The sequence below is a fragment of the Melospiza georgiana genome, chromosome 2 (assembly GCF_028018845.1).
Source record: "Melospiza georgiana isolate bMelGeo1 chromosome 2, bMelGeo1.pri, whole genome shotgun sequence".
In the NCBI taxonomy this organism is placed as follows: domain Eukaryota; kingdom Metazoa; phylum Chordata; class Aves; order Passeriformes; family Passerellidae; genus Melospiza; species Melospiza georgiana.
The window spans coordinates 87,334,518-87,361,972 of record NC_080431.1 but is presented as its reverse complement, the minus strand read 5'-3'; the positions used below and the strand labels follow the sequence as shown (position 1 = coordinate 87,361,972).

The window sequence follows — 27,455 nt, the reverse complement described above, 5'->3', positions numbered from 1 at the left end:
CAGGCAACCACAGAACTGCTACAACTTCCTCAATGAGATGGAAAGTGATCCATAATGACTTACAAAACAGCATGGACAGTAAAGGAAGTGTCCCTGCTATTTTGTATTTCCTCAACACCTCAGTACAGAAGGAAACAGGTGCAGAAAAGGACACAGAAACCTGACAATAAAACAAGAGCACATTGGTTTTTCTGAGTTACTGTACTCACAATACAATGAAAAAGAAGTACAAAGCCAGTGGACAGCAAATAAAATACAGCATATTAAATAAAGCTCTGACTACTACCAAACTACAAATATGTTGTTTTCTACTGTACCACTATTTTAATCCTGCAATTCACTCCTATTTGGAGAACACACTCAATTTTTTTGAATTTTCCTGTGACTCCAACCTGGAGCCTTCTACCTAATATTTGAGTATTAATTTTAAACAGCAATAACAGTACTAAAACTAATTTAATGGAAAACAACATCACAAATTGTGTATTGTCAACACTAAATTATAAAGAGCAAACTGATAAATTCTATTACTCAACAGCTATACATGCATTTCACCCGATATGTAGCACAAATAGAGCAATTTCTGTGCTGGTTTAGAAATGTGAATGTTCTTAGAGTAATGTTCACAATGCTCAGCATGATTCCTATTGACAGAAATTTGTTGTGACAGTTAAGTGTTTAATATTACACAATAATACATGTAGTTCCTCTACTGAATATGAAAAGGCAAGCTGAGCTTTAGGTCCAAAAACTGTACGTACACTTAAGAAATTTAACTAAATTTCAAAATTCTTAAATGTATTACATGTAAGGCTGAGTGGAAAAGTAAGTCCAATGCACTGAAGCAATGCAGAAAAAACAAACCCCTGTGTTGAAGTTAATTAGGTCTGATTAATCTATTTGTAAACACAACTAATTTTTGCTAACAAAAACTATTCTCCTTATAATCTGAGCACATTGAAAGATAGCTGCAGGTTACAAATCTAAAGTACTGCTAGCATACACAGAATCATAAATGGATGCAGATGCAAACTGCAGCTGTTTATCTTGCTAGCAGTCTGGAATGAAAATTATACATACTCGGAAAAGTTAACTGGAATATCTGCTTAGTAAAATCAAAACTTGTATTTGTGAAGCTGTTCTTCAGCCATATTTTCAATAATGCAATTTGCTTTAAAACACTTTGTTCTATCTCATAGCAAATATGATTTCTATTTGGATGACAGCTGATCAATTACTTTTCTAAGTTAGAGTTTTTCTAACACAACACACCATTGTTCAACATTACAAAGAGATAACCTACACCGCATGTTTTATATATCACTATAATCCTGGTTTCTTTCTAAAGGCATGTTATAACCCAAAGAAAAGTGAAAGCTTTATCATGCAGAGTCTGTATGGCCTTGGTTTATTAGCTGCCATGCATTCAAATGTCAGATTTCTGATTAGTCTTAACACGCTAACACTTAACAATAAAAGACTCCTTTTCTAGTAAAATGGCTTTTCACAAGCAAATACACACACTATAAAGTGCATGGAATTTTTTTACATAAATAACAAATTTTTTTACATAAATAACAAATACATTCATGGTGATACATGGAATTAGCATTTCAAAACTCTTTATACTGCAGATATAAAAATAATTATCAACACAAGCAGCAGTCAGTTTTAGGCTATGTCCTAAACAAAAGCAATGAGCCGTTAACCAGTTCTGTCCTTTTCCTTTCCTGTGATGGGGTAAGCAATTGCTTATTCATTCACAGATTGAAAATACTGTGCAAATACACTGACACAGTGCCCTTCTGAATATGAAATCATACTAGCATTCACCTGTATGGGCAGATACACTGTTCTGAATGCATTTTAAGAGAAATAAAAATCCCTGCATGAACTATAATGCATAGAAGTTAATTATTTCTCATTTCAATAGGCCTGTTATTGCAATGCAGTCACCACACAAATAGTATTTCTTAAATGTTCATGATGAACAACGCACAGCTTTCTGATGAGAAAAGCAAAAGAACTCCAAAACACATTTAGGTGAGAAAATGCAAATAAAATACTTAAAGTTTTAAAAATTGTGACTTTTCTTTTAAAGACACATCAAAAATAAAAAATTACAACATCACCTCTTGTAGTTTGGAACAATGTATTGTTACCCATGGCTAGAGAGAAAAACTTTCTGATTTCCTTCACACAATTCAATGGAAACATCAATCTCAAACCTCCCTTTTGTTGCAGAGGAGTATTTTTCCTTTCAGTTTCTTAAAAACATGAAAGGAAAAATACTCCTCTATGCATATTAAAGAACCTGCTGTCCAATCATACTAGAAAGTCAGGGAAAGGAACAGCAGTTGTGCTGAACTGCTATAAAGTAGATTTTTTAAAGTAGCTTATTCTGAATGGACACTTTAGATCTTTTTATTGTATTTCACTTAGGTTAGAAATGCCAGACACTTCATGTCTGAAGAATCTGAAGATTACCATGGCATATACAGTATGCCAAGGGCAGCAGCATCACACACAAGCTATTTGGAAAATTTTAAAAAGCACAATTCCAGTGAAACTTGCAGATCCGTGAACCCACATCCTGCTGTATTGGTACTATAAAAGGGCAGTTCTTGAGCCTCTCTATGTAACGTGGCACTTCATCATTTCTACCACACTTCTTTATACATCACTGATGAATTCCAGAGACACATACACACAACCAGCTTCAAGGGAGCAATCTGCAATACTCAGCAATTTCTCCAAGAAAAAGTGCAATTCTTTTCACTATGGCAGCATACAGGACAGTAGCCACTTCATTCATTTGCAAGTCATGAAGTGCCACAGAATCTTTTGCTTCTGTTAACCTGTGAGAGTAGAATATCTAAGAACACACAGAAGACAGACATCAATCCCCTAGTCAATTATTCCTGGATGGGCTGACAACCAATGTTGTCAGTACACACCTGAACAAGTCTCCTGCTTTCTTTCAGAGTTCTCTGTCACACCACAGGCCTCCCACACTTGCAGGATAGATTAAGTCCTTTGTGGAAGCACCAGGTCACTGGGTGCACAGTGTGCACACATCACACCTGACATGTGGAGGGGCTGCAGATGTGCATCCAATCTCAGATGTCCCGGGGACCAAGTTCACAGCAAAGAGGAAAAATTCAGCTCGTCACCAAAACTTGTGTTAGAAACATGGACATCTCTTAAGCAGCTGGCAGAGGAAGGCAGACTGCTGCCATCAGGAGAAGGATCCATCTGTTCTCCAGGCACCTCTGAATGCAGCCTGGATGAACCCTCCTGACAGAGCTCATATGAGCCCTGGGCCATGGCACACTGATGTCTGATGCAACATGCCAATGGTTGAAAACAATTTCTTAGAGCCAAGTTCTTTACATCAACAAAACAGAGGAGTCAGACCAACACAAACATAACAAATCCTAAGGATTTTGATAGTTGAAGAAAATGTGGAATTTAATAAAATGAAAGAATACTGAACATGCAGGAGTGGGTGCTAAGTTATTAATACCCATCAAAAAAAAAATTAACTGTACTTTTTAGTTATGGAAGACAACCAGTGCTTTTCCTCCTGGAGAACAGTTGCTATTAGTGACCACTAAACTTCTTCTCACTATCAAAACATGTTTAAAATAATTTTTTAGACCAGTGAATACTTTTCCTTTCTTTACTTGGAGAAGAGTGAATGATAAAGACATTAGACAGTTCAATATTATAACCTATAAAGAATAGCCGATGCATATCAAAACACCAATCTCAATTTTAACACATGGCACTAGCTTTTGAACAGACTCAATTTAACCAGGGGGTTTCCTGAGAAGATTTTACATATATAAGCTATTATTTTCTGTATGATTGAGACTAAATATTGGATGTAATTGAAAGTTTAACTAAACAAATGTAGAACCAAATCTATAAGAGTCATGTAAGCAAGAAAGGGTATTTTAAAACATTCATTTTAACTTCAAATACACAACTCTCTCTGATTCAATGCATTACTATAATTTCCCCTGTTCTGTTCAGCTCCTGTGCTCTGCATTTCCTTACTTTTTCTCAGCATACCACTAAAAGACACACACATGCTTTTTGCTTTTCTCAGTGTGGGCAAGAAAGTTTACACAAAGACAAAAGAGTTCCATGAATAAGAAACACTGAGGAATTAAATCACAGAGACATCAAAGTCTAAATAGCTTTTTCAAGTATTTTCAAATGCCCTTATTTGCATCCTCCAAACTCACTGCTGTTTCCACCAAATTCCACAGAGTGATGTTTTTCAGGAAGCAAACTGTTCCACTGTCAGAATTAATTTTCTTACCAAGCCAGGAAGCACACAGTCCACTTTGATCTTAATGCCATTTGCTTTCCTCAGTAACACACTGGTTTGGGAATTTCATTCCATTACAGACGTTTCACAACATAAAATAGCCCACAGTGTCACAAGCAAGGCCATAGCTCAATAAACACTTGAAAGCACTTTAAATTAGCACAGCCACAGACAAAAGCAAGCCTTGTCTACCTCTCACTTTTGGCCACATGTTCTCACACCCTTCCTGGTAATGGAGGCAACATTTACGAAACAACCTGACCAACCAGAGCAGGGACTTGGCATAAAAATAGCTGCTGGTTTTAACCGAGAGCACTCCTCAAATTTATTTGAGTGTGCATATGCAGCAGTGCCTTCCTTGACAGAGGGGTAAGACAGTAGGGGAACACCAGCAACTGCTTCTTTCATCAGCATTGCCAACCCATGCTTGCATTTTAAACAATCTTGAACACCAACCAGAGAGGTAGAAACCATCCCAACCCTGAGAAGAGCAGTCACACCAGAGTGGTGCACAGGAACATGGCACAAGGAACAAGCTGGCTGCAGAGTGTCCCCCAATCCACTGCCACCACACAGTGCTGGGTTGCATCAACCCACCTCTCTGAGGAGGCAGCTCTTGGTGCCACTGCCAATGGCAGGGCAAGAAGTGGACGACAGGTGGAATTATGACTGCCCCAGCTTGGATTGATTTATCTGCTGTGGGGCACCCTTAGACAGTTAATGAAATTATGGGAAAAGACAGAAACAGGACAAAAGCACAGTAAGCATTTTGTTTTTTAAAATGTTGGCAGCTCAGTGGGGTGACAGGAGAGGGTGAGAGGAGACAGAGGCTGATTCTTGTTTTTACAGCAAAAGTACAAAATTTAATAAGTCATTACAACAAAATTTCACTGTTTTTATTTACAATACAGGCCACATGCTGGGCTAGTGATAATTAGCACTTTATAATTTTAATCTGTACAACCAGCTTTACAATCATCCTGTCTGGAACTCCAGTCTTAGCTTTCAGCCACCGAATTTTACACAAAAGAGTAACACTTAGGAATCCTAAATTTAGCATCCAAAATATAATACCATTTTAAAATAATGATCTAAAATTATTAAGTTGTCAGAGCAGGTAAGATATGTGTTTCCTGTGCTGTGATGTACTAACTAAACTGACAACTACTAAAAGAACAGTAGGGACATCAGCTGTGTAAGACTGTGCTGCAAGACTTTCACTTACTGACGCTATGGAAACTATGTGAGTAAGATGCCAGGGACAGGTATGACTTGCTTAAATAGTATGCTGGCAAAAGGAGCCTACAAGGACAGGCTAGGCACAGCGAAAAGTGATTTACATGAGAAGTCTGTGAGAGGACTGTGTGCTCAGTGGTACATGATGCAGAAGCCCCTCTGATCTGCTGGCTAGGCTGATTCACAATGACAACTCATGCTCTGTGTCTTTGTTTGGCTGGCACATACAGGTTGCCCACTTCCCAAGACACAGCATTTACTTTACAATCTGCACCAACACGTTCTTAAAAATAAACACTGCTGTGCTTCAGTGCTTTAAGTGCTACACAACAGAAACAGATGATGAATAAATGAAAAAATAACACACAGACGGTCATGCAAAAAACACTATGACAATAAGCAATGGTCATGGTCAGGATGGGCTTCAAACCTTCTGGAACGTCTTCAAACTCCTCCCCACACTAGGACCACATGAAATTTCACAAGCCTCACATATGTCAACTAAGAGGTAAAAATATTGTCCAATCATACTAATAATTCACATGCTAAATTAACACTACACTCAACACTTCCCACTTCCTTTTCCAGTTCATAAATGAGACTGCATAGTCTAACCTGCAGATCCATGGTGGCAGCACCATCTTGCCTCTGGAGAGCAGCTGCCCCTCCCCTGCCCCACTCTCTGCTAGTGCTCACTGTACCCCTGTTGGGCTGCAGCCCAGGTTCCCATCCCAGCTGCCCTTTGCTGGGTCAAGGATGGGCATCGCCTACCAGCCAGTGGAGCCTGAGCAACGCAGGGGATGCAAGGTAGGGAGAGGGAAGAAACAGCAGCAGCCACAGGTAAAAATAGTTTTTGGTACCATGGAATCAACAGAAGCTGTCAAGGAGGAAGCTCCTGGTTTGGGTACCTGAACAAATAAAAAAAAAAAAAAAAAAAAAAAAAAAAAAGAAAGACTTATATATATTTCTAACCCTCTTTAAAGGTTGTCATCCAACTGATGAAACAGTCCCAATCCACATCTGTGCACCAGCAGCTCCTTCTCCTGGTGTAGGTGGCATACAGTATCATCTTGATTTCTAACATTAATTTTCTAATCTAATTTCAAAATTACAGCGGGGACTATTTGGAGTTTCCCCATTTTGAATGACTTGGCGTCATTCTAGCATCATAAAGTTTAACACACAATCTGTTTTAAAAGGCACTTCATTCCTAATTTTGCCCTGTAGATATTCCATCAAAACAAAGATGTTGCTGCACTTCTGACCCTCTATGAATACAACCAATAAAATAAGCATTATGTATTACTGATTAACAAGATGATGAACTAGGAGATAGCAGAAAATTTGAATTTTTAAGTGCCAAATTTATCATTAGAAGTATAGTGAGACCATGTAGGAGGTCAGTATGTGAAAACTCAGTCAGTAAAAACTGTCTGTGAACTTTATACTTCTCCATCAGTGTTGAAAGTGAAGGGAGACGACCCATCTTGTTGTTGATCAGCATCGACTCCGATTTATTGATCAAATCAGTCATCTTTTATAATAGTGTTAATTGACTTCATGTATATTGCAAAATCCGAGCTCACGATAGGTTACAGAGAAAACTCTAACCCCTCCTTTTGTTTACAATACCCGTGGTTGTTTATTGAAACCAAAATTAGTGTTCTCACTGTGATATGAAAAGTTCTCAAAACCTTCATATCTGTTCTCAAAACCTTCATATCTGTTCCCAGAGCAGCCAAGGACTGTTATGAGAAGACTGTCTGAGAATCCTGCTGTTTATAGAAAAGGTGCCTGAGAACCTAGTTATTCACAAAATCAAGCCTGGGAACTGCTGCTTCACAGTTGCCTTTTACCCCTCCATCAGCTGTATATTTTCATGGCCTCATTCTTTAAGCCATGCTTGAACCAGGCTCTCCACTTCCCCCGTTTTTTTTTTTTCTCTTTTTGAGAAAGGAGGTTAGTTTGCCAAGTTTTGTCTATCATCCTACCAACCATATTTTGGATACAACTACAAAGACAAGGTAAAATAAGTACAAGCATTTAAAAGCACACTCAGTATCTCTATAAGGTTCCCAACAAATGCAAATCATAAAATAAACAACTAGCATAAATCAAACTTAACAGCACTTAAAGCACTTAAAATAATTTAAACTTAACAGACTTATTTGTAAATCATGTAAAATCACTTAAATCTAATAGAACTTTAACAAAATCAACTGACTTTAAATGCTACACAACTTAAACCAAATATAATTCAAACTTAACAGAATCTAACTTAACTTAAACCTAATATAATTTAATCTTAACAGTATTTAATTTTTAATGACACTTAATAGACAATCCAACTTCAACTACTTAACAACAAATAAAACTTATAAAAATAAAATATAGCATTTACTATAACTTACTTACAGGCCTGATTCTAAAATACTAAGCTAAAACAACTTTTTTCACGTGTTTGCTATAGCATTTCTATACCAAAAAGCACACTCATACAATCTCACTCATGCAATCAATCCAACACATCTTAACATTTTTAAATTTTTCAAAATACAGTTTTGGAGTCTGATGTTCCACCGATTAAAGTCTATGCTTCTGATGTTTAAAGTCTATGTTAATACAGGTGATATCAAGACAGCATAACCAATGCTGAGCCAAAATCGACCGAAATTTGTCTCCCGCATTCATTTACGCGCATTTCTCTTTCACAGTCTGCTGGGAAGAACAAAAGTCCCTTTGACTTAGGTGGAAAACGTCCTGATAGCCTTTGGTGTCGTTTGTTTATTATCACTGGTTTCCCGTTTGCAGCAGGGATCTTTTCTTTTGTTGACAGGAATCACATTTATTATGCTGTTAGGTCTCACGCTGAAGCTTTTGCCGGCTGCAGAGCGGAGGGAGAAGCACTCCCGCTGTAAAAGTGCTCTGGTCCCGCGGCGCTTGTGTCGGAGCAGGTGAAAAATCCCCCCCCCGCGCTGGGCTTTTTGTTTCGCAAGATTCATCGGCGGGCTGAATCACAGCGTGCGCTGCAGACACCGCTGGTTGGGTTGCTCCCCCCGCAGCGGCGCGGCTCCCACAGCGGCGGCTCCGCTCCCGCACGGCGGCTCCGCTCTCCCTGCCACTGCCTCCGCTCCTGCCGCTACAGCGCAACATTTCAGGCGGTCGCTCGCCGCGGCTGCTCCCCATGGCGGAGCGCCCATGCCGAGTTTGGAGTAGCCCAGCGCCGCAGGCGCCACGAGCTGCGGCCGCTGTCTTGCACTCAGAGACATAGTGAAACAGTGCACCGTACACCACCCGCCATGGCTTGCTTGGCGTCTTGGCAGTTTTATCACTCGCTAAACTAGCCTCCCATAATACATCACCAAATTCACGCCATTCCGTTAACTCGTAAACCATATGGGGTTTAAGGAAAACCCCTCCAGCATAGCCGTAAGTCCAAAGTCCTGTTAAATCCTTTTGCCAATCTACCCCCTTAACTTGCCTTTTTTGTAAAAAGACAGTCAATAATTCATATGCTGCTTGCCTTTCCATACCTAATTAATCAGCGCTGAATGCAGCCTCTTCAAGGTCGCGGCAGCACGCATCAGTCAGGCTCACCTTTACGATCACCTGAGGCACGACGCGTCTTCAGCTTCTTTTTGCGTTTCTGCCGTCCCGCTGCTTAGGACCCGACCTGTTTCTTCGCTTCTTCGTGGTACATTGCTGTATCACGTCGGAGAGGTCACCATTATGTTGAAAGCGAAGGGAGACGACCCATCTTGTTGTTGATCAGCATCAACTCCGATTTATTGATCAAATCAGTCATCTTTTATAATAGTGTTAATTGACTTCATGTATATTGCAAAATCCGAGCTCACGATAGGTTACAGAGAAAACTCTAACCCCTCCTTTTGTTTACAATACCCGTGGTTGTTTATTGAAACCAAAATTAGTGTTCTCACTGTGATATGAAAAGTTCTCAAAACCTTCATATCTGTTCTCAAAACCTTCATATCTGTTCCCAGAGCAGCCAAGGACTGTTATGAGAAGACTGTCTGAGAATCCTGCTGTTTATAGAAAAGGTGCCTGAGAACCTAGTTATTCACAAAATCAAGCCTAGGAACTGCTGCTTCACAGTTGCCTTTTACCCCTCCATCAGCTGTATATTTTCATGGCCTCATTCTTTAAGCCATGCTTGAACCAGGCTCTCCACACATGAGCTTTGCTGTACCTTCTTCCTAGCAAGAAGGAAATGATGCTTTATGTAGGAGGACTGGAGAACTTCTCTTTAAAAATGAAGATATAAAGTAATGGAAACGCTTTATTTTAAATTTTCAAATATATTTAGGAAAAAGACAAAAACTGATCATCACTAAACTTAGTACAAAAGTGTTCAAAAAAATTCAATTTAATGCATTCCTCTTTCTACTCTTGTGATAATGAGATGTATTTTGACACGTGTACACAATTGCCATAAAAATAGAATTTAACAGACAGTTTGGTTTAAGACTTCTTGGTTTATCACAAAACTCACAGATTTGCAAAAGAAAAATTGAGCACCAGTGGCTTCTTTGCACCACATTGAACAAGGCAAGATGTTTTTCTTCATATTTTAACCATTCTGGAGCCAAGTTAAAATAACCAGATATAGGCTTTAACTGGCTACAGTCCTGCTGAAGATGCAGCAGCTGCTAGCTGTGAAACCCTGTGTGGTCCTGAAGGCAACCATACATGCACAACATACTCAGCATACATGCTATAGCTCTGTAGTGCACTATCCTTTCAGAGGCTAAAGCTCTGAACTCTGAGGAGTAACCATGCAAAACTGCACCACTAATTCTTCTTTCCACTCAAGATCCTGAGGATCTTCCACCTGCCTCATTCCTGTAAGGTTTCTCTCCAGAAAAACCTCCATGTTTACATGCAAGTAGCTATACAAGTGGCTTGTCTTGCCAAGTCTAATTAAAACACTTTACACATTCTATTTTTGCATTTTTAATTTTATATCGGGGTAAAACTAAACAGAGATGTGGCACAACTGCTAAAATAGTTCATTGTTATCCTTCAATATCGAAAGCAGCAACTGGCACTGAAACAGGTACTCCTTCTACCCCAAACTGCAAGAATTTGCAATTAAGAGACCTGAAAAGATTTCCTCTTCGCAGTTAAGCAACATTTAGGTCTTATGATGGCCTGATCTAAGTTTAGGAAAATCACAAATGGATCGCTGAGGAGGAGGAGAGAAGGGTACTTAGGGACGAAAGTTAATTATCCTCTTGCACATCTGGAATAATTTTACAGAATATGTATACACAAATCTTGATTAAATGCCAGGTCACAATAAACAGTACTAGTGTGATGACTGACAGCATCACTCTGGGAAGCGTTTACACCATTCTCCTGTTTAGAAAACATGACAGAAGAACTATCTGCTCACAACCATTCTCAGAAGCATGTCAAGCTTTTCAAGTTCCCTTTTCCACCATTAGCAGTATTCACAAAGATGCATCATATTATTACCTCTGACAGCAATTAAAGTAAGGAAACAAGAAAATGAGAGGGGTTGCTTTAAACAAGTGGTTCCATCAGTAAAATCACTTTGGGGAAAAAAATTTAAGAGAATCCACGTGACCTCATGCACAATCCATCAAATTCCTGTAAGACTGACAAGCCAAAGATAAGTAGCTGGAAAGAATTGTCATTCTGATGGATAATATTCCAATCCTAGATAATAAAACCTCTTCCTTGAGCTAAAAGTATATTTAGAAAACTTCAATATCTGGGAGGGAGATTTAGAGGGGGGATTAACTAGTGAAGAAGTGAAGTGGAAAAGGGAGTGCTTAATAAAGCATATAGAGTGTCTGACCATTGATTTTATTTCCACTTTTCAGCCTATAAACAATGCATGATCTATGGAATGTGGTTAATAAGGCAGTCCCCTGTGATTTGTTGAAATGAGTTTTCACATAATGAAGAATGTTAAAACATTATACACTAATTTAAAACTTTTACTGAACAATGAAAAATGTTAACAAAATCAAATATTCCCACACAGAAAATAAAAAACCTTTGGTTTTTTTCTTTAATACTTAACAAAACCACTGTAGTACATTTTTGCCAATGAAAGAGAAACTATGGCATAAAGAAAATGCCAGAGAAATATTAAAAAATAAAAAGAAGCATTGAAGAACTACACAAATAAAAAACCTCTAGACACTCTCAAAAAGAAAAAAGCATCAAGTTTGAGCCTGTGTGATCCTAATTTATAAGTAATTTTGCACAATGATGGTTTCATAATGTAGTGAAGCGCAGAAAGGCCCTTGAAAGTTTGATTTCTTGTACACCTTGAGTACTTAAATTTGGCTAGTCACTATTCTAATGAAGGGGAATTCAGGAAGTTGCATTAAATTTCTTTCCAGAAAGTTTTCAGGCTTGAGCAAAGGCATCCTAAAAAAGACTTTCTAACTATTTCTAAAGCTACCATGCTTTAAACACCTGGAGAAGAAAACAAATAAAATACAAAAACAACCCCCCATCCCCACCCTATCTGCTTCTAAGACATTCTTAAAAACACATCTACTGGTATTGCTAGGAATGACACAACTGAGCTCACCAACTTGGTTTGGCTTCCACAACATTGACTAATGTGATAGCAATGTACACAACCATTGCAGCCGTGGTGCAGAACTGGGACCTCCTAACTGTGACACCACTCAAAAGCAAGAGGCGTTGGATACTCACAGGACAGAAGTTAGCATTTTCAGTAAGGTACTGAGAACAGAGTATATTTACATATATCTTAAGATAGAGAATATAACAGAGTATATATATATATATTAATATCAGTAGTCAATTAACTGTAGGGAAATAATGATTACCGGAGTCACAATGCGCAACATCTCTTGTACAGAGACAGTGACCAGGCCAATGCATCCTCCTCACATCAGCAAACACCAAAAACAAGCATGCCTGACATGTACATAGTCAGCCCTTGTTTACACATTTTCTACTTCCAGCAATCCTTTTTCTTCTAAAGAATGTACTTTTTTAGAAGCAACTGCCAAAGGCTGCTAAGAATCCTTGCACTTCTAATGGTTCGTGGACTTGCATTTCACATGGCTACTGCAAACATATTCCAGTTGTTTTATAGTTAGAGAGGTCACCTCAAATCAGTCTCACTGCAAACTTGCAACAAAATATGAGCTGTCACTTACTACAAAGATGAACACTTATATACTTGATTTTCAGGATGCAACTAAACACACCAAAATCAAAGAGACAACTAATCACTGAGCTTCACCAGTATCCACCAGCTGTGCTGGTTCAACCGTACAGACTGCTAACTCAATGAAAATTATTTTTATTTTGATATTGACAGAGAAAAAAAGCATATAACCCAAACAGAAGCGAAAACTCCAAACACAGAGATTTTGAAGAAATGCCAACAGGAAGCATGCAAATGCCATAAGCAGTACCAACTGACTGTGCTACAATTCCATGATCCAATTGATTGTAATAGTGGGATATCTAAACAAGTACAAACTATCTGCTTTAATTTAATTTTTGCAGAGTTAGTAACCATAGAGAAATGTTATCCTCTTTCAACTCTTCACCAAATGAAACTAAGAGGTCATGCAGGGAAACACCAGAAGTTACATGCTAGAAAAGAAAGCATAGGTTAAACGCTTTTTACCCATTCAAGGGCTGGTGTTCAGGTTTTTGATTTTTTTTTCATGCACTAGACAAAAAAAATCCATCAACCAGAAACCATTTTCATCTGTCTTATTCTGTGGTCCAAAGGTCAAGTCACTATCAAATTTTCAGGTATATTTTTTGTTTCAAATAACAAAGCGTTCAGTTATAAAGCAACAAGCTCAAACCGACTACAAATAGCACAACTCAAGCCGTTTGCCTCCAGTAATGGATGGCAAAGGATGCTGTTTAGCAAAATTTGGTATTTCATTACTGCATTAATGAACAAGCTTCACAGATAACAATCCACCATTCTGTATAAAAAAAACCCAGGACTGAAAATTCTATCTTAATACTAAGTTACCACATGGCCTTTTACATCAATATTACTTCTGCTCTCCCTCTCCACCTCTCCGAACTTCAGTTTAGTAACAAATCCACACTCTGTGCTTGGACAGTGGTTTCAACTACACTGTTTTAAATGAAATGATGCTGAATGTTCCATAATATTTGATTTAGAGAAATTAATCTAACAGCAACTCAGTCAGAAAATGCAGGAGGGAAGGAAATACTTTGATTACAAAACAAATTCCAGGTTTTCCCAAAGCACAGGGTACAGTTATAAAAGAGGGGGTGACAAACAACAGGTTTTTTTAATGCCTTTCAAAATATGAATAAAATAACCAATATAGAAACATTTCACAATATGCAGAGCAGCAATTCTAACAAGGACTGCATTTGAACTGCTGACTATCTGCCCTATAAAAGCTGATGCATTCAAGGCAGCCCTTAACCAGTTGATGACTTAAACTACACAGAGCAGCAGTGATCGCATTAAAAAACCTAATGCATCATTTCCCACAGCACAAAGCAGGATTGCAGAATTGCAGAGAAACAAGATATCTATTTTTCTGTTATATTAATAACGTAAGAAAACACTCCTGAAAACCTTGAAAGCTGAACATCTCCATACAGTAGCAGGAAAATAATTTGCTAGAAGGTCACTGGCTTGAGACAGTAACAGCATACAAGCTTCTGAAAGAACACTTACACTGCTTTTTTAACACCAGCTCAGATGCTTGATTTTTATAGCCACAGACATATAGTTTATATATAAAATCAACATATAAAATCTGCTTATATCCAAACTGCAGAACGTTCTCCTGAGCATGAGAGCTACAAAGGGTACTTACACAAAAGGGTGATTCCTGCATTCTTTACAGTAACTAGGCTAGCAGGACCTCAACAGGCTTCCAGATGAGCTGGGCTGAACCAAGCCAGTACTGAGAGGCACCCTCCCAAAAAAGATGCTCTGCAGAACACATGGGTGCACGTTTTGCCTACCAGATTCCCACAGCCACTTCAAATAAGGCTCATTAACTGGAGGGGGAAAAATAATGTAACTGAGATTCTTGTTTTCAAGAGCAAAGAATATCCACTCTTGTTAGGTCTATACTTCCAGTACCGGCTTACTTCTCTTCAGGAAGTGCATTCTCCCACAAAATTCTTTACAGCACTGTTCCTCCTCTCTAAATCCATCTTCAAAGTGCAATGCTGGGAAGTTAAAAAAGAGCATCAGAAAACCTGAAAAAGCCTACTGTAACTTTGAGCCCTGGTCTTGAAAAAATTCTTCCATACTTCTCAACACAGGGATGAAAGGGATTTGGCTCAGCAGTCCTGCCTAAATGGTACCAATCCCTGAATCCTCAGGCTGCACAACTGCATCTTCAAAACATTTTGCACTCTTAAGTAAAACTGTCCCGTTAAAAAAGCGAAACAGTTCATTAGAGCACTTCCCTCCTCCTCATAAAACACTTAATCTGATGTTAATTTGAGGGACAATAAATCTGTCATGCAAAGATCTGAGGGTCTTTTTAATCAAAATAATTCCTTTTGGGTTTGACTGTGACTCCCTTTCTTCCAGAAAGGACAGCCAAGGACAACATATACAAAGAGTAGTGAGACACCACCCAATCTAATTTAGCAAGAATAGAAACTGGCACTTGTGTGCTTGGCAGCACATGGCAATCGCTCATGTGACAGACAGCTGTGTCGCAGTGCTTTGTATTCACATGCCCAGAGCTCTCTGCAGCAGAAAAAGACACAGCTGCAATGGGCTGCCCCAGCAGCTGGAACTCTCATCAGCACCTGGCATAGCAGGAGATCATCTCTTCCAGGACCCTGAGGGAGAAGTTTCAGTCTCCCTCCATCTTGCTCAGCCGCTGGATATGCAGCTAGAGCCATCTTCTCTTTGCCCGATTGCTTCTCCCCAAACTACAGCTGACGGATCAGCACCTGCCCAGTTCTGGACTGGCCACAGCCCGAACCACCACTGCCTATTCCCTATGGGAGGGACAAGCAGAGGTGAGACCAGGAACGCTGTGGAGAGGAGAACACACCAAGGAACTGATGAGAAACAAGGAAAACACAAACGATCCACAAATACTGCGGCTGAGTCCCTGAACACAAGGCCATGGAAAACCATTTCAATGTGCACAGGGACATTAATTCTTCCAATTCAGTTTTCAGATGATGGTAACTCAGCACCAGACATTCAGAAATTCTATTTCTCTGCTACACCGCAGCAAATATTTTTAAGCTACAGTGGTGAATCAGTTCTTTGCACTTTCTTCAACAAAGCTTGAGAATATAACAACACCCTGATGGGCTGTTGATTGTTTAGAACAAAATATGGGAATCTCATTCAAAAACAAGCATTCACTGCTAATTTAAAAAAAAAACAAAACAGTAAATAAATCTGCTTCAAGCCACTAGGGATTCAGCTTCAGAATAAAAGGCCCTTTCTAACTTTAGGCATTTTTTCCCATTATATAGGTACATTGGTATCCACTTGGAATCCCAACAGATGGGTACCAAACTAATTTGTGTGGTAACCAAGTTCTTACTCTACAGGCCCTACAAGCTTCATATCTTCAGAATTACTGACATGTTATTCAACTTCTACTTTGATGAAAGCTAAGCAACCATTCCTCCTCTAGCTGTGTTTTTCTAAATTAAAATAAAAGGTTAATGAACAGACCGTACCAAATTTATGTCAAGACCTAAACATCTGCTAAGAACACTTTCTCAGAATTCAATCCACAAAGAGCAGCAAGCTTATGTGCTGACTTGCTTTCATTCACACCTGCTTAATTACAAGAAAAACCAAAAAAATGCTCTAAGTACTTTTCAAATATCAATTTCCTTGCAACCAGAATCTATAATCACTACACAACTGTTTCAAAAATCACAAGAGCTGACTTGCACAGCCATCAGCTAGACAGTCTCCAAGGCACAAGATTATGAAATGCAGCACAAGGCACTTTTGAAGGTGTTAGAGCTAATACAAAATGCTCAGTTTTCGAAGATAGCAACACACTCAAGTTCAAGTCCTTGAACGAGGAATTCTGAATTACATAAATAATGATTTTAATGATAGACTGAAAAAATTTCACTTGAGTCCTAAAAGATAATACAGTGGGCTAGTGTGAAAAACATATATTCACCACAGCAATACCTGCACTTTTTCATTTCTCAACTTGCTGCTGTCTGGAGAGGAGCACCATTTGACCCAATATTAAAAACAAGTTTCATGTTGACCAAAATAATGCTATTTTTAAATCAGTTCACACCAGAAAGGTGCTCTACAGAAAAGCATGTGAGAAATGAAAACACTATCTTCAGAAAAAGATTTAAATACCATGTCTAATGTGATGCTTGGAGCTGCTGAACAGTAGAAAAGAAAATGAACAATTACTAAGTAACAGAGGATCAGCCTTGCTAAGGTAATGAATGAAGCTAGGTTCCTACATATTATCACTCACTGTACTTTTATAAAAGAGCCTAAAAGCAACTTTAATTGTGGAATTTCCCAATACTTGGTTACTTTCATTGTCAATCAAGATATTCTCTTAGAAGCCTGATCATATATTTAATGCCCAAATTGAGTAGTAACTTTGTGCAGACCTTCAAGAGCTAGACAGCAGCTTCATTTCTATATGGGATTCCTTACCCAAATTGGAATTATGCCAGTATTTAGAGATACAGGACATAGGCTCTCCAACCTTCTGTAGAATAAGATAAATGAAAATATTTTGGCAAGGAAACAGCCCCTCACCAGCAGAACTCTTCTTAGAAACTCCAGCAGTTTCTCATATTGAAGCATTGAATTCAACGATACCAGAGTCCCCCACCTTACAACAAGCTCTGCTTTTGCTAGCAAATAAAATGAGGCTGGTCAATAGAAAGGTTCCCCTCCTACTCAAAAGTGAAACTTCTGAGCTAACTTTAAGCATTAACACTGCAACTTGAAGCTCTTCAGCAGTTACCCAAAGTACAGAAAGATGAAGTCTGACACATACCTAAAAGCCTGCTGTCCTCGCAAGCTCCTTTTCTTGCTGCATGGTCCCACCCCCTCTAACACATCCCTGACTAATCAGTGAGCCAGTTTGATTCAATCATCTGCACATAAATTATGACTCTTCCCTAACCCTACAGCTATTTCAGTCTTCTCCTAGAATAACAAACTCAGTCTGCTTACCAAAAGGTCACACAAGTGTCAGGTCAGCACAAGCATGATGCTCCTACACGATGAACGAACACCTTGCTGCTGCTTGTCTCATCCAGCAGCTACCTTCAAAAGACAGGCTATTAAAACAGTCCAATTTCCTCTCAAAAGCAAATGGGTCTTCTCCAGCTCCATTATAAATTACAGGAAAACAAACTCAGCTGTGTCAAATGCTTATTAGCATTTGTTTTGTAGGTGTATAGGAACATAAATGCAATCATCTGGAAATAAGAGGAAAAGGTCCACACAACTACCTTGCTCCATGGATGCAACACTGAGCTTCTCCCATTCAATTAATTAATTTTAATTAACTAAATGTTTAATTTAGATGCATAAACAATAAAGTGCATTTAGTTCCTATTTTCTTTGTGCATTTAAATGCAGCATTTCTGAAATTCAACCATATTTCCACCTCTGAGATAGAAAGAAAAAGTTATGTGCCAAAACAGTTTCTGAGGAGATCCGTTTCTGAAACGATGCAAGACCAGTGCAAGAATCAAGTGGAATTGACAACCACAAACCTGATCTTCCCAAACCCAGAAGTGAGTTTCAAGTTGCTGTTAAAACACTCACTCCCACCACTTTGTCCCAAGCACATGATCGAAGTGACAGTCACAGTGGCATCCTCTGATCTTCTGCCATGAAGTGACCAAATTGGGCCTCGTAATTTTCACAGTGCTAAAGCCTGGTCATTAATTCCAACCGAGGAGAAATCTCGTCGATTTCTCTAGACAAAAAAACCCCAAACTAAAACAAACAAACAAAAACCAAACAAACAAAAAAAAACCAAAAAAAAACAAACAAACAAAAAAACCCCACCAAAAACAAAAAACTAAACCCCCCCAAGCAAAAAACAAAACAAACCCACCAAAAAACCCACAAAACCTCCACCAAAAAAACCAACAAAACAACAACAAAAAACCAAACAAACAAAAAAACCCGAACCAAAAAAAAAAAAAAAAAAAAAAAAAAAACCCAAGCCAAAATAGCAAAACCCAACAACGCCTACTACTCTGTCACACGTTTCTCTCCTATATACTTTGCATATTCTCAGGCGACCGTAAGTTTCTTTTCACACCAAGCAGAATCTTTCCTTTATCCGCTGCTCGCTCACACCGAACACTCCACAGCCTGCAGAGAGGGTCACCCGCGGGCCGGGCGTGCCGACCCCACACAACCCCTGTCCTGCCCCAGCGCCCGGAGCTGCCTCCACAGCCCCAGCTCTCCTCCGAGCCGCGGTCACGCCCCGCCCGGGTGAAGCCCTCCTTCCACCAGCTTCCCGTGGCAGTGCCAGAGCGGGAAGGAAAAAAATGTTTCTTGTTTAGTTTTGGTTTTGTTTTTTTGTTTAAAAACAGGGCTCTTCTCTCGTCCTTTGTGGGCCAGGCCGGGGACAGGTTCGGCGTGAAGAGCCATATGCCGAGAGGCGCCCCCTCCCAGCGGCAGAGCCCCGGAGGACTGGTTTTCCCTCCCCCGGCCGCCAAGGCTGAGGGGCTCGCCCGCCGCCGCGCTTGCACCCACCTTTCTGCGCCTCGGTGCCCAGCAGCAGCAGGAGAAGGAGGAGGCTGGGGCGGAGCAGCGAGGCCGCCCGCCGGGTCCCCGCGGGAAGCGGCCGCCCCGGCCTCACCATGCCCCGCGGCGTGGCCGGCGCGCCCAGCGATCCCAGGGCATCACGGGCTGCGGGGCGGCCGCGCTGGACCGCGTCTGAGCGCTGCGCTCCCGCCAGCCCGCCCGTCCCCTGCGGCCGCCCAACCGCTTCCGGGGGCGCACGGGACCGCCCCGCTTCCTGCCGCCCCCTCCGCCCCGCACGGCCGGGCCCAGGCGCTGCGGAGCCCCAGGCGGCGGCGGCGGCAGCGGCGTGGCCACGCCGAGCGTGGGGCCCCTTCCGCTCCCGCCCTGAACCGCGCCCTCCCGGGCCGCTTGCGCGGGGCTTACGGCCCCAGACCGAGTCCCAGGGACCCAGCGCCTGAATTCCCGCTCTGTTCCACATCCGACCTCCTCTGCGAGCTGGCTACGAATATTTCCCTTTTTTGAGCTTTTTTCCCTTCTAGAAGTAGAGATTAAGACAAAATATCTGGGGAAAACTCAAATAAAAGCCCTTGGAAACACGAGTATTGCTGTTGTGAAAGGATAATAATAGTGCTCCCCACGCTAACGTGAATTCAGCTCTAGATGTGGGAGGGCTTGGCTTGTGTGAGCCATTGCAGCTTTAGCCCTTGTCCCCCAGCTTTTGAGCACGCACCAGTGTGCAGCTGTTGCACTGTAGGACTTTAGGACGAAATTGTTCTCCACTTCTCCCAAACAGTTCTACATCACAGATACTGGTTCCTGGCTAGAAGTGTCCAGTGCTGGCTCCACCAAAATGGCAGGAAATCGTCTCAGGAGCCTGTTTTACCCAATCCACAGAGTTGCTTGAAGAAGTATTTTGATTATGTTTAGTAATTGTTTTAACATTACTATTCCTTATTAAGATGCTGAAAACTTAACTGTGTCCAAGTGCATGCCTATAGCTTATTTAAGGCTTCATATAAGGGCTATTATAGCCTGTTGACAAAGAAACATGGAGGGCATTACCTTTCCTTCCTTGAGCGTATCATCCATACCACTTGTGCCAAATCTTAGAAGATTCCAGAACAGATCTGGATGCTCAGACTAAAGACAGCAGAATTTTGTTACACATATTTTGTTTGGCCCATAGTTGTGCCACAGCTACTAGAAGGTGGCTTCTCATATAATTAGGGAATTATAAGCCTTTTAGGAAACATGAGCATTTTAGAACATTTTATATTTTTCCTTTTTTTGAAACCTTTTAATGACATGGGAAGAGACCGCAATGAAAGCCAAGTCAAGGAAGTGTATTACAGATGAATCTTTTTAGTCATCTTGTAAGATGTAATAGCCACCAATACATCCTGCAACACATAATGGAAGGTGAATCAAAAATAATTTATATATGTTGCTTTGTCTTCCATTCACCAGACACAGAAGTTCATGCCATAGGTCACATGAAGCAGTTATATCACTATAATAACATCCTTTCTGTACTACAGGGATCACATTCCTAAGACTACCAGTCATTGGTGGTATTTGCTGTGTACTGGAAAAATCACTCCTTGAATAATTTATGACTTAATGGTGCCATGCATTAAGAGGAGCATCTGAACATGTTACATGTAATTCAGTAACAGTTCTAGTGGACCTGACAGAGGTTTCCTCCTGTGTTATCTTCTGTTGTAAAGGTAATTTGTGAACTTGATTTAGCTATTCTAAATTTAGGCCAGATTTGCCTAATCATTCTTAGAAATGTATCCCAAAGCTACTTTCCCTGACTACAAATGGTTTTTGTGGACCCTAGCTTATATATTTTGCAAAGGGAGCACCACCATCCTGACAGAAAAAATAATAAACTATTAAAAGTTATACACCTCAAAAGACTCAAAGATTTATAGAATCTACAGAGCCCAAGGATTACCAATGCAATGGTTTGAAAGACTTGTCTTAATACATGGTTTTCATGTGCAATGTAAGAAATAAACAGGGCCAGGAGACTTCTCCTTTTTAATGCCTTTATTAAAAGTGATCAGCTCAGGATTGGGCGGCTCGACAGGTCTGCAGCATCCGTCATCTCTCCCAGGGTGACTCAGAGGAGGAGGATATGCACAGCTCTATCCTCTAGGGGAAGGGCTGGGGGAATCTGGTCCTCGTGGGAGCCTTTAGGGTGTGATGTCCCCATCAGATGGTTGTTCGGTCCAAGTTTCGCTCCCCTCCCAGACCTGGCCTAGGGGATCTCCAAGACAGGGTGAGGAACAATGAAGCTTTCCAGCATCTCTTGCAGGCCCAGCACTCCGCTCCTCATATCCAGACATCACTCCAGTCTCTCAACTCTTAGGTGGCTCGTTGTTTTTGGGGTTTCTCCGTGAGTTTGGAGTCGTGGGTCCCACAAAGCATTCTGGTCTTGGGAGTCACTTTGCATAACGCCTTCCCTCCAGGTCTCTTCTCCTCACTGTTCGGGGAGGTCCCCACCCGTTACTGTCTCAGGAGAAGGGCCATTAACTCGCCCCAGCCAGGGCTTTTACTAATACAAAAACAACCATTAACGACAATGACCCGTGATTACCATAACACAGGCAGCAGCCCAGCAGTAATGGTAACTTTTTCTCACAAAAAAAATATTAACCGAATTTTTGTTCATAACAACATATATTAGAAATAATTCATGCTATAAAATAATGTATTTTATAAAGATTGTGAAATCCAAACGTGTCTCTGGCCACAAGCAGCCTGAGAGGCGGATGTCTATTCAAACTCCGAAATTCCTGAAGGCGACCAGATAATGATCGGCATTTAGCTTATAATTAGACGCACCCAGTGCAATGATCACTGTTATCCCGAGTCATTGGAAGACGCCTAAGAGTGATCATCGCCCTGTTGATAACATCGATTGTGATAGCCGAAGTCGCCAGAAAGATACATGTGAATACTCGACTTCCCGGGATACAATCAGCGCTGGCTATCAACCAGGGCGATTGTCCAAGCTCTGAAAGAACCAACTATGAATATGCAGAGTTACAAAAGAAACTTGGACTCCATCACCTCGGGCATAATAAACTGTATAAAACATCCCTGCTAGAAGCGACTCTTGTGAACGAGGTGGGGGTCCTATTGCGATAGAGGTCGGATCCAGGTTCACCCAGTGCTGATCCTGGGCTCGATGCTGTCTCTTTGGCTGTGGTGGTTTTGAGGACCGTATTTTGGTTACAGAAAAAGATAAATAAATCTTTTCGCATTTTTGATAATTTGGCTTTCAATTGATAATTTATAACACATGTAATAGAGCAGTCTGAAGAATTTGATAAATCAAGATGGTAACTACAGCTTTCAGGATCTTCCTTCTGAGAAGATTCCAGCACAAAATGAACTTAGGTACACCAGCTGCACAGTACTGCATATTTTGGTCTCTGAGAGTTCCCAGGCAGCTCCTCTGGGGCAAAAAATTTTGTAAGAAAGACTTGGTTTTAGTTGGTGACTTAGAACTGTCACTGCCATCAAATCAAAATGGATACAAAATTAAAATGTTGTGGGAAGCAAACACAAATATAATAACATGATATCAATCTCATAAGGCAGATTGTCAATACATCTTACGAAATTAGCACAAATACAGTTTTTTAATATGGCAAGACAGAAGACCAAACCAACTCCTTAGTGCTGATAGAAGAATGTTTAGCCAACTAAGCATTTCTGTAATGTTTCCTTCCCATTGTGAGTAACTTCTAGAGATAACTGAAACTGTCATCTCCATCTGGTTCTCTCATTTCCCTCAAGAAACTTCTGAGTGCTGGGCTTCTTTCCCACCATAGCTCTCTAGATTTTACATTCTTTTGTTGCATTTCAAAAGCTGAATTCAGCTTGAAGGCAGGGCTGCTATTCAGAGAGAGCTCCACCAGGGCAATTCCAAGGTCTTGCATCTGGGAAGGAATAGCCCCATGCAGTACAGGCTGGGAGCTGTTTGGAAGCAGAAAAGGACCTCTGTGTCCTAGAGGACAGTTTGAATGTGTGTCAGCCCTGTGCCCTTGCAGCCAAGGTGGCCAACAGTATCCTGAGCTGTATTAACAAGAGGGCCAGGGGAATTATCTTTCATAACACCTCATCTCAGTACTGTCACTGGTTTTAGGCTCCCTCCAGTACAAGAGCAATATTGACACATGGAACAGAGTCAATCAAAAGGCCTCCCAAACAGTCAGGCACTGGAGAACATGATGCATGTGAAGAGGCTGATAGAGCTGCATATTTTCAGCTTGGAGAAAAGGAGACCTTCTTGCTTCTTACAACTACCTGACTGCAGGACAGGACTGGAAAATGGAACCAGTCTCTTCTCATGGATGCACCACGATTGCACAAGAGCCAACAGACACAAGTTACAGTAAATTTCATATTCTAGGTAAAAAGGATGCTCAAATACTGGACTAGGTTGCTCAAAGATGTTGTAGAATCTCCATATTTAGAGATGTTCAGGACTCCCTTAGCCCTGATCAACTTGATCTGATGAGACCTGTTTGAGCAAGGAGTTGAACTAGATAACCCATGAAGGTCCCTTCTGACCTGTTATGACTGTATGATTCTAAGGCATCAAGTGATGTGCTATGGGTGAAAGTCCTATACTTCCAGGTCTAGATGTTCTAGAACCTAGCTTTTGTTGCTTTTGGCAACTTTTTTTAATCTCATTTGGAATTTCTAGGTTTTATTATAGATTTCAGTAAAATCATTCTACTCCTCTCTTTGCTCTCATTTTTTCTTTGCTCCAGTTTTTATTGCCTATTATGCTAATTATTTTTTAAGAATAGCAACAAAATCTTAGTTGCAGAATGGGTTTAAATTCTTTTAGAAAGAAAAATGGGTATTGATTATATATGCCTCACATCAATGTACGTAATTAGTCTCATCCTCAGAAACACAATTATAAAGCCACCATTACATATTTACCTGAGGTTCATTATTAATTCGCTTCAGATAGGAGCCTTATGAATGAACATAAAACACATTTATTTGACACCCTAGAGTTATTTGGTTGCTGAGTGGTTTGTGGTTTTGAAATAGAATAAACACTTAACGTTTAGTTCTGGATTATTGAAGTAAGAAACATCTTAATTTTACTGTGCTGAAAGTCATTATCTGGGGAAAACAGTAGCATAAATTCCAAGAATGATTTTTTTTTTTTTTTCATTTTTACTGCACTTTTTATATGAAACAATTCAGGAATGCTGATGATAAGAAAAAAAACTCTTTTTTTCTTATTTAAACACTGTAAATAGAGAAGGAAAATGTTTGGGAGGATCTCTTACTGTCTTCTACTCGCAAACAAGTTCATGTTTATCAGATCAATGGCCAGTACTACAAAGATCCTTCAAGCAAGAACAGTTAAAAGAATGTGAAAGACTAATTCTATCTTATAACTGTGAGTCTTATACATTTAAACAAGAGCACTATTTCAAAGCATCAAGCAATTTAAATTCTCAGGCTACAATGAATCCTGTGGCTCAGTGAAAACTGAAGGAGGAGCTTATGATTATTATAGGATTAATTAAGCACTTAAGCACAGGTAAAATTTTAATCATGGCTTTAGTTTCTGTGGGAATTAAGAGCATACCTAAGTCTATATCGATTTTGCTTAATCAGGAACTATGAATCTTCTACTTCAATTATTTCCATACATTTCCTCTCTATTTCATAGTTAAGAGATTGCTCTTCAAATTCACTTTAATGTATTGCATTTTTGTCAGGATTTAGTTTTGTCTTTTAGTTTACTTCTTTTAGCTTTTCTTCTTGCATGCAAACCCCAGTTTGAAACAATCTTTCATGACTTGCACCTGCTCCAAATTCTGTATCTTGTCTATATTGTTCTAGCTCTCTTCTCTGCCTGAATTCTTATTTGTTATTAGCTCTGAATTGATTTAGTCACTATACCATGTTGAATCATTATTTGATTTACACTGATTTCTGCTTCCAACCTCATTGGCCAGTGGCAAATAGAAAAACTTTGGATGTCGGGCTCCTCAAATGCTGCAGCTTTTTACTGATACATTTACATGCTTGAGGAGAACAGATCACATTTATGACGAGGAAAATAATTAAGAGCACCCTTTCTTTTGTCCTGATAGTGGAACCCTGGAAAAAGTTAAAGATAGAATCTAAAATGTTAGGCTTTGTTCTTTCCCAGATCAACTGCACCTCCGTAAGCAGTATGATAAATTATATAATTGTTAGATGTGATGATTGTTTAGTAATTAAATGTAATTATTATATAACCATAAGAAGAATAGTGAGAAACTATGTTGGAAATTCAGAGAGGGGCTAAATTTATGTATACAATAGAACAGTATAAGTTTAATAATTAACATGAAAGTTATGTAACAATAGAGTATAAAACATGATCATTTTGGATGTATGGTCAGAGTCAGATTTGGGTTGAATATACCCCGATTCTCAGAGCTCTTAATAAAAAGCACCGCATATAATCGCTCCGTGATTATGTGTTTTTGAACGCTAACATTTTGGCGACCCAGATGGGACCCTTGTGAGTGCTGCTGAGCGAGTTCGCGACTCGATCATGCTCCAGCCGGCACCGAGGGATTCTCGGGGAGCCCATCGGCCACAACCGCTTCCGCCACTCACAAACGTCCCCGGGAGAAAGGTAAGGTGCTTTTTACTTTGGTTTGGATGCCTGCCAATAAGACGCAGCGAAAGCTACGCTTGGTTGGGCTAAAGGAATTCCTGTTGGTGTAAGCCTAGGCGCCGTTCCGTAAGACAATCGCGAAAGCGTTGCAGGTTCAGCATTTGTGGTACTTTTGAAATGGAGAAACTTAAAGGGATTTTGGGCAGTAACACCCCTGTCCCGCAAAATTCTCCTTTGGGGTGCTTATTAGCACATTAGAAACAAGGTAACTTTGGGGAAGGATTACGTAAAACTAAATTGATTGATTATTGTAATTCATGGTGGCCAGAATATGGCTTGGAGAACGGTGAAAAATGGCCAAAATACAGTACTCTGCAATATAACACTATTTCGCAGTTAATGTCGTTTTGTAAACAAGAAGGAAAATGGGATGAAGTCCCATATGTTGATCTGTTTTTCTACTTACGGGGAAAGCCAGAATGGCAGAATGAATGTAGATTATTAATGGTTAAAACATCTGCAAAGTGTGGGGTTTGTGAGGAACGTTGTTTAAAACACTTGGCGTTAAGAGAAAGCTTGAGTAGAGAAAATTATACAGATATTGATTTACAAGTAGCTCCAATAGGAACAAGAGAACCTAACCCTATCCCACCTGTTTCATCTGTCCCTATCCCACTACCTGCTCCTCACCCACCTACCCCTGAACCTGTTTCATCTAGTACACCTTTCCCTCTTTATCCTCCTCTCCCATCATCACCCGATCCCTCTTCCTCGGAAGATGAGCAAAACCTAACTGTGATACAAAGGGGAAAGAGGTATGCGAGTGAAAAAGATAGCAATGGTAATGAATCAGTGACCCCAATCGCTCATAGAACCCGGGTCGGGCAAAGCTTGCTCCAGTTGTGCATAGAGATGGCATAAGCAAACAAAAACGGACTGTGATTGCCCCCTTGCAACAAGGTGTCGGAGTGGAAGGGCCAGTATTTGTAAAAGTGCCTTTTTCCCTGGCAGACTTAGTAATTTAGAAACAGTCAGCCAGAACTTATAGAGAAAATCCTGATAAAGGCATGTGTAGTAAAAATAGTTATGAAAATGCAAAATCCTAACTGGGATGACATACAGGTGATATTAGATACTCTGATGGATTCTACTGAAAAAGAAATGGTACTCAAGGCAGCCAAAGAGAGGGCAAGAGAAGATATTAGAAATGGGCTGGTAACAGGGAACTTAGATGTGAATTTCCCAATTGAGGATCCAAATTGGGACCCTAATTTATTGTGCGATATGAGGAAATTACAGAAATATCAAGAGTGGATCCAAATAAGAGTTCAGAACGCTGTGCCCAAAACTATAAATTAGTCCAAACTATATGAGGTTTGACAGGAAAAGAAGGAATCTCCCACTGCGTTTTTGGAGAGGCTTAAGGAAGTAGCAAAGAAATATACAGACCTCCAAATGGATACAGAGCAAGC

At 40.2% G+C, this 27,455-nt stretch overlaps 1 protein-coding gene across 2 annotated transcripts in view; it reads right to left on the bottom strand.

Annotated features, from left to right (window-relative positions):
* Positions 1-19,440, bottom strand: part of DCBLD2 (discoidin, CUB and LCCL domain containing 2) — a 44,889-nt gene extending 25,449 nt beyond the window's left edge. For both annotated transcript variants that reach the window (XM_058045413.1, XM_058045412.1), the window contains exon 1: positions 19,332-19,440. In XM_058045413.1, coding sequence (XP_057901396.1) covers positions 19,332-19,440 — 109 coding nt within the window. The remainder of the gene's footprint in view (positions 1-19,331) is intronic.
* Positions 19,441-27,455: the final 8,015 nt, after the last annotated feature.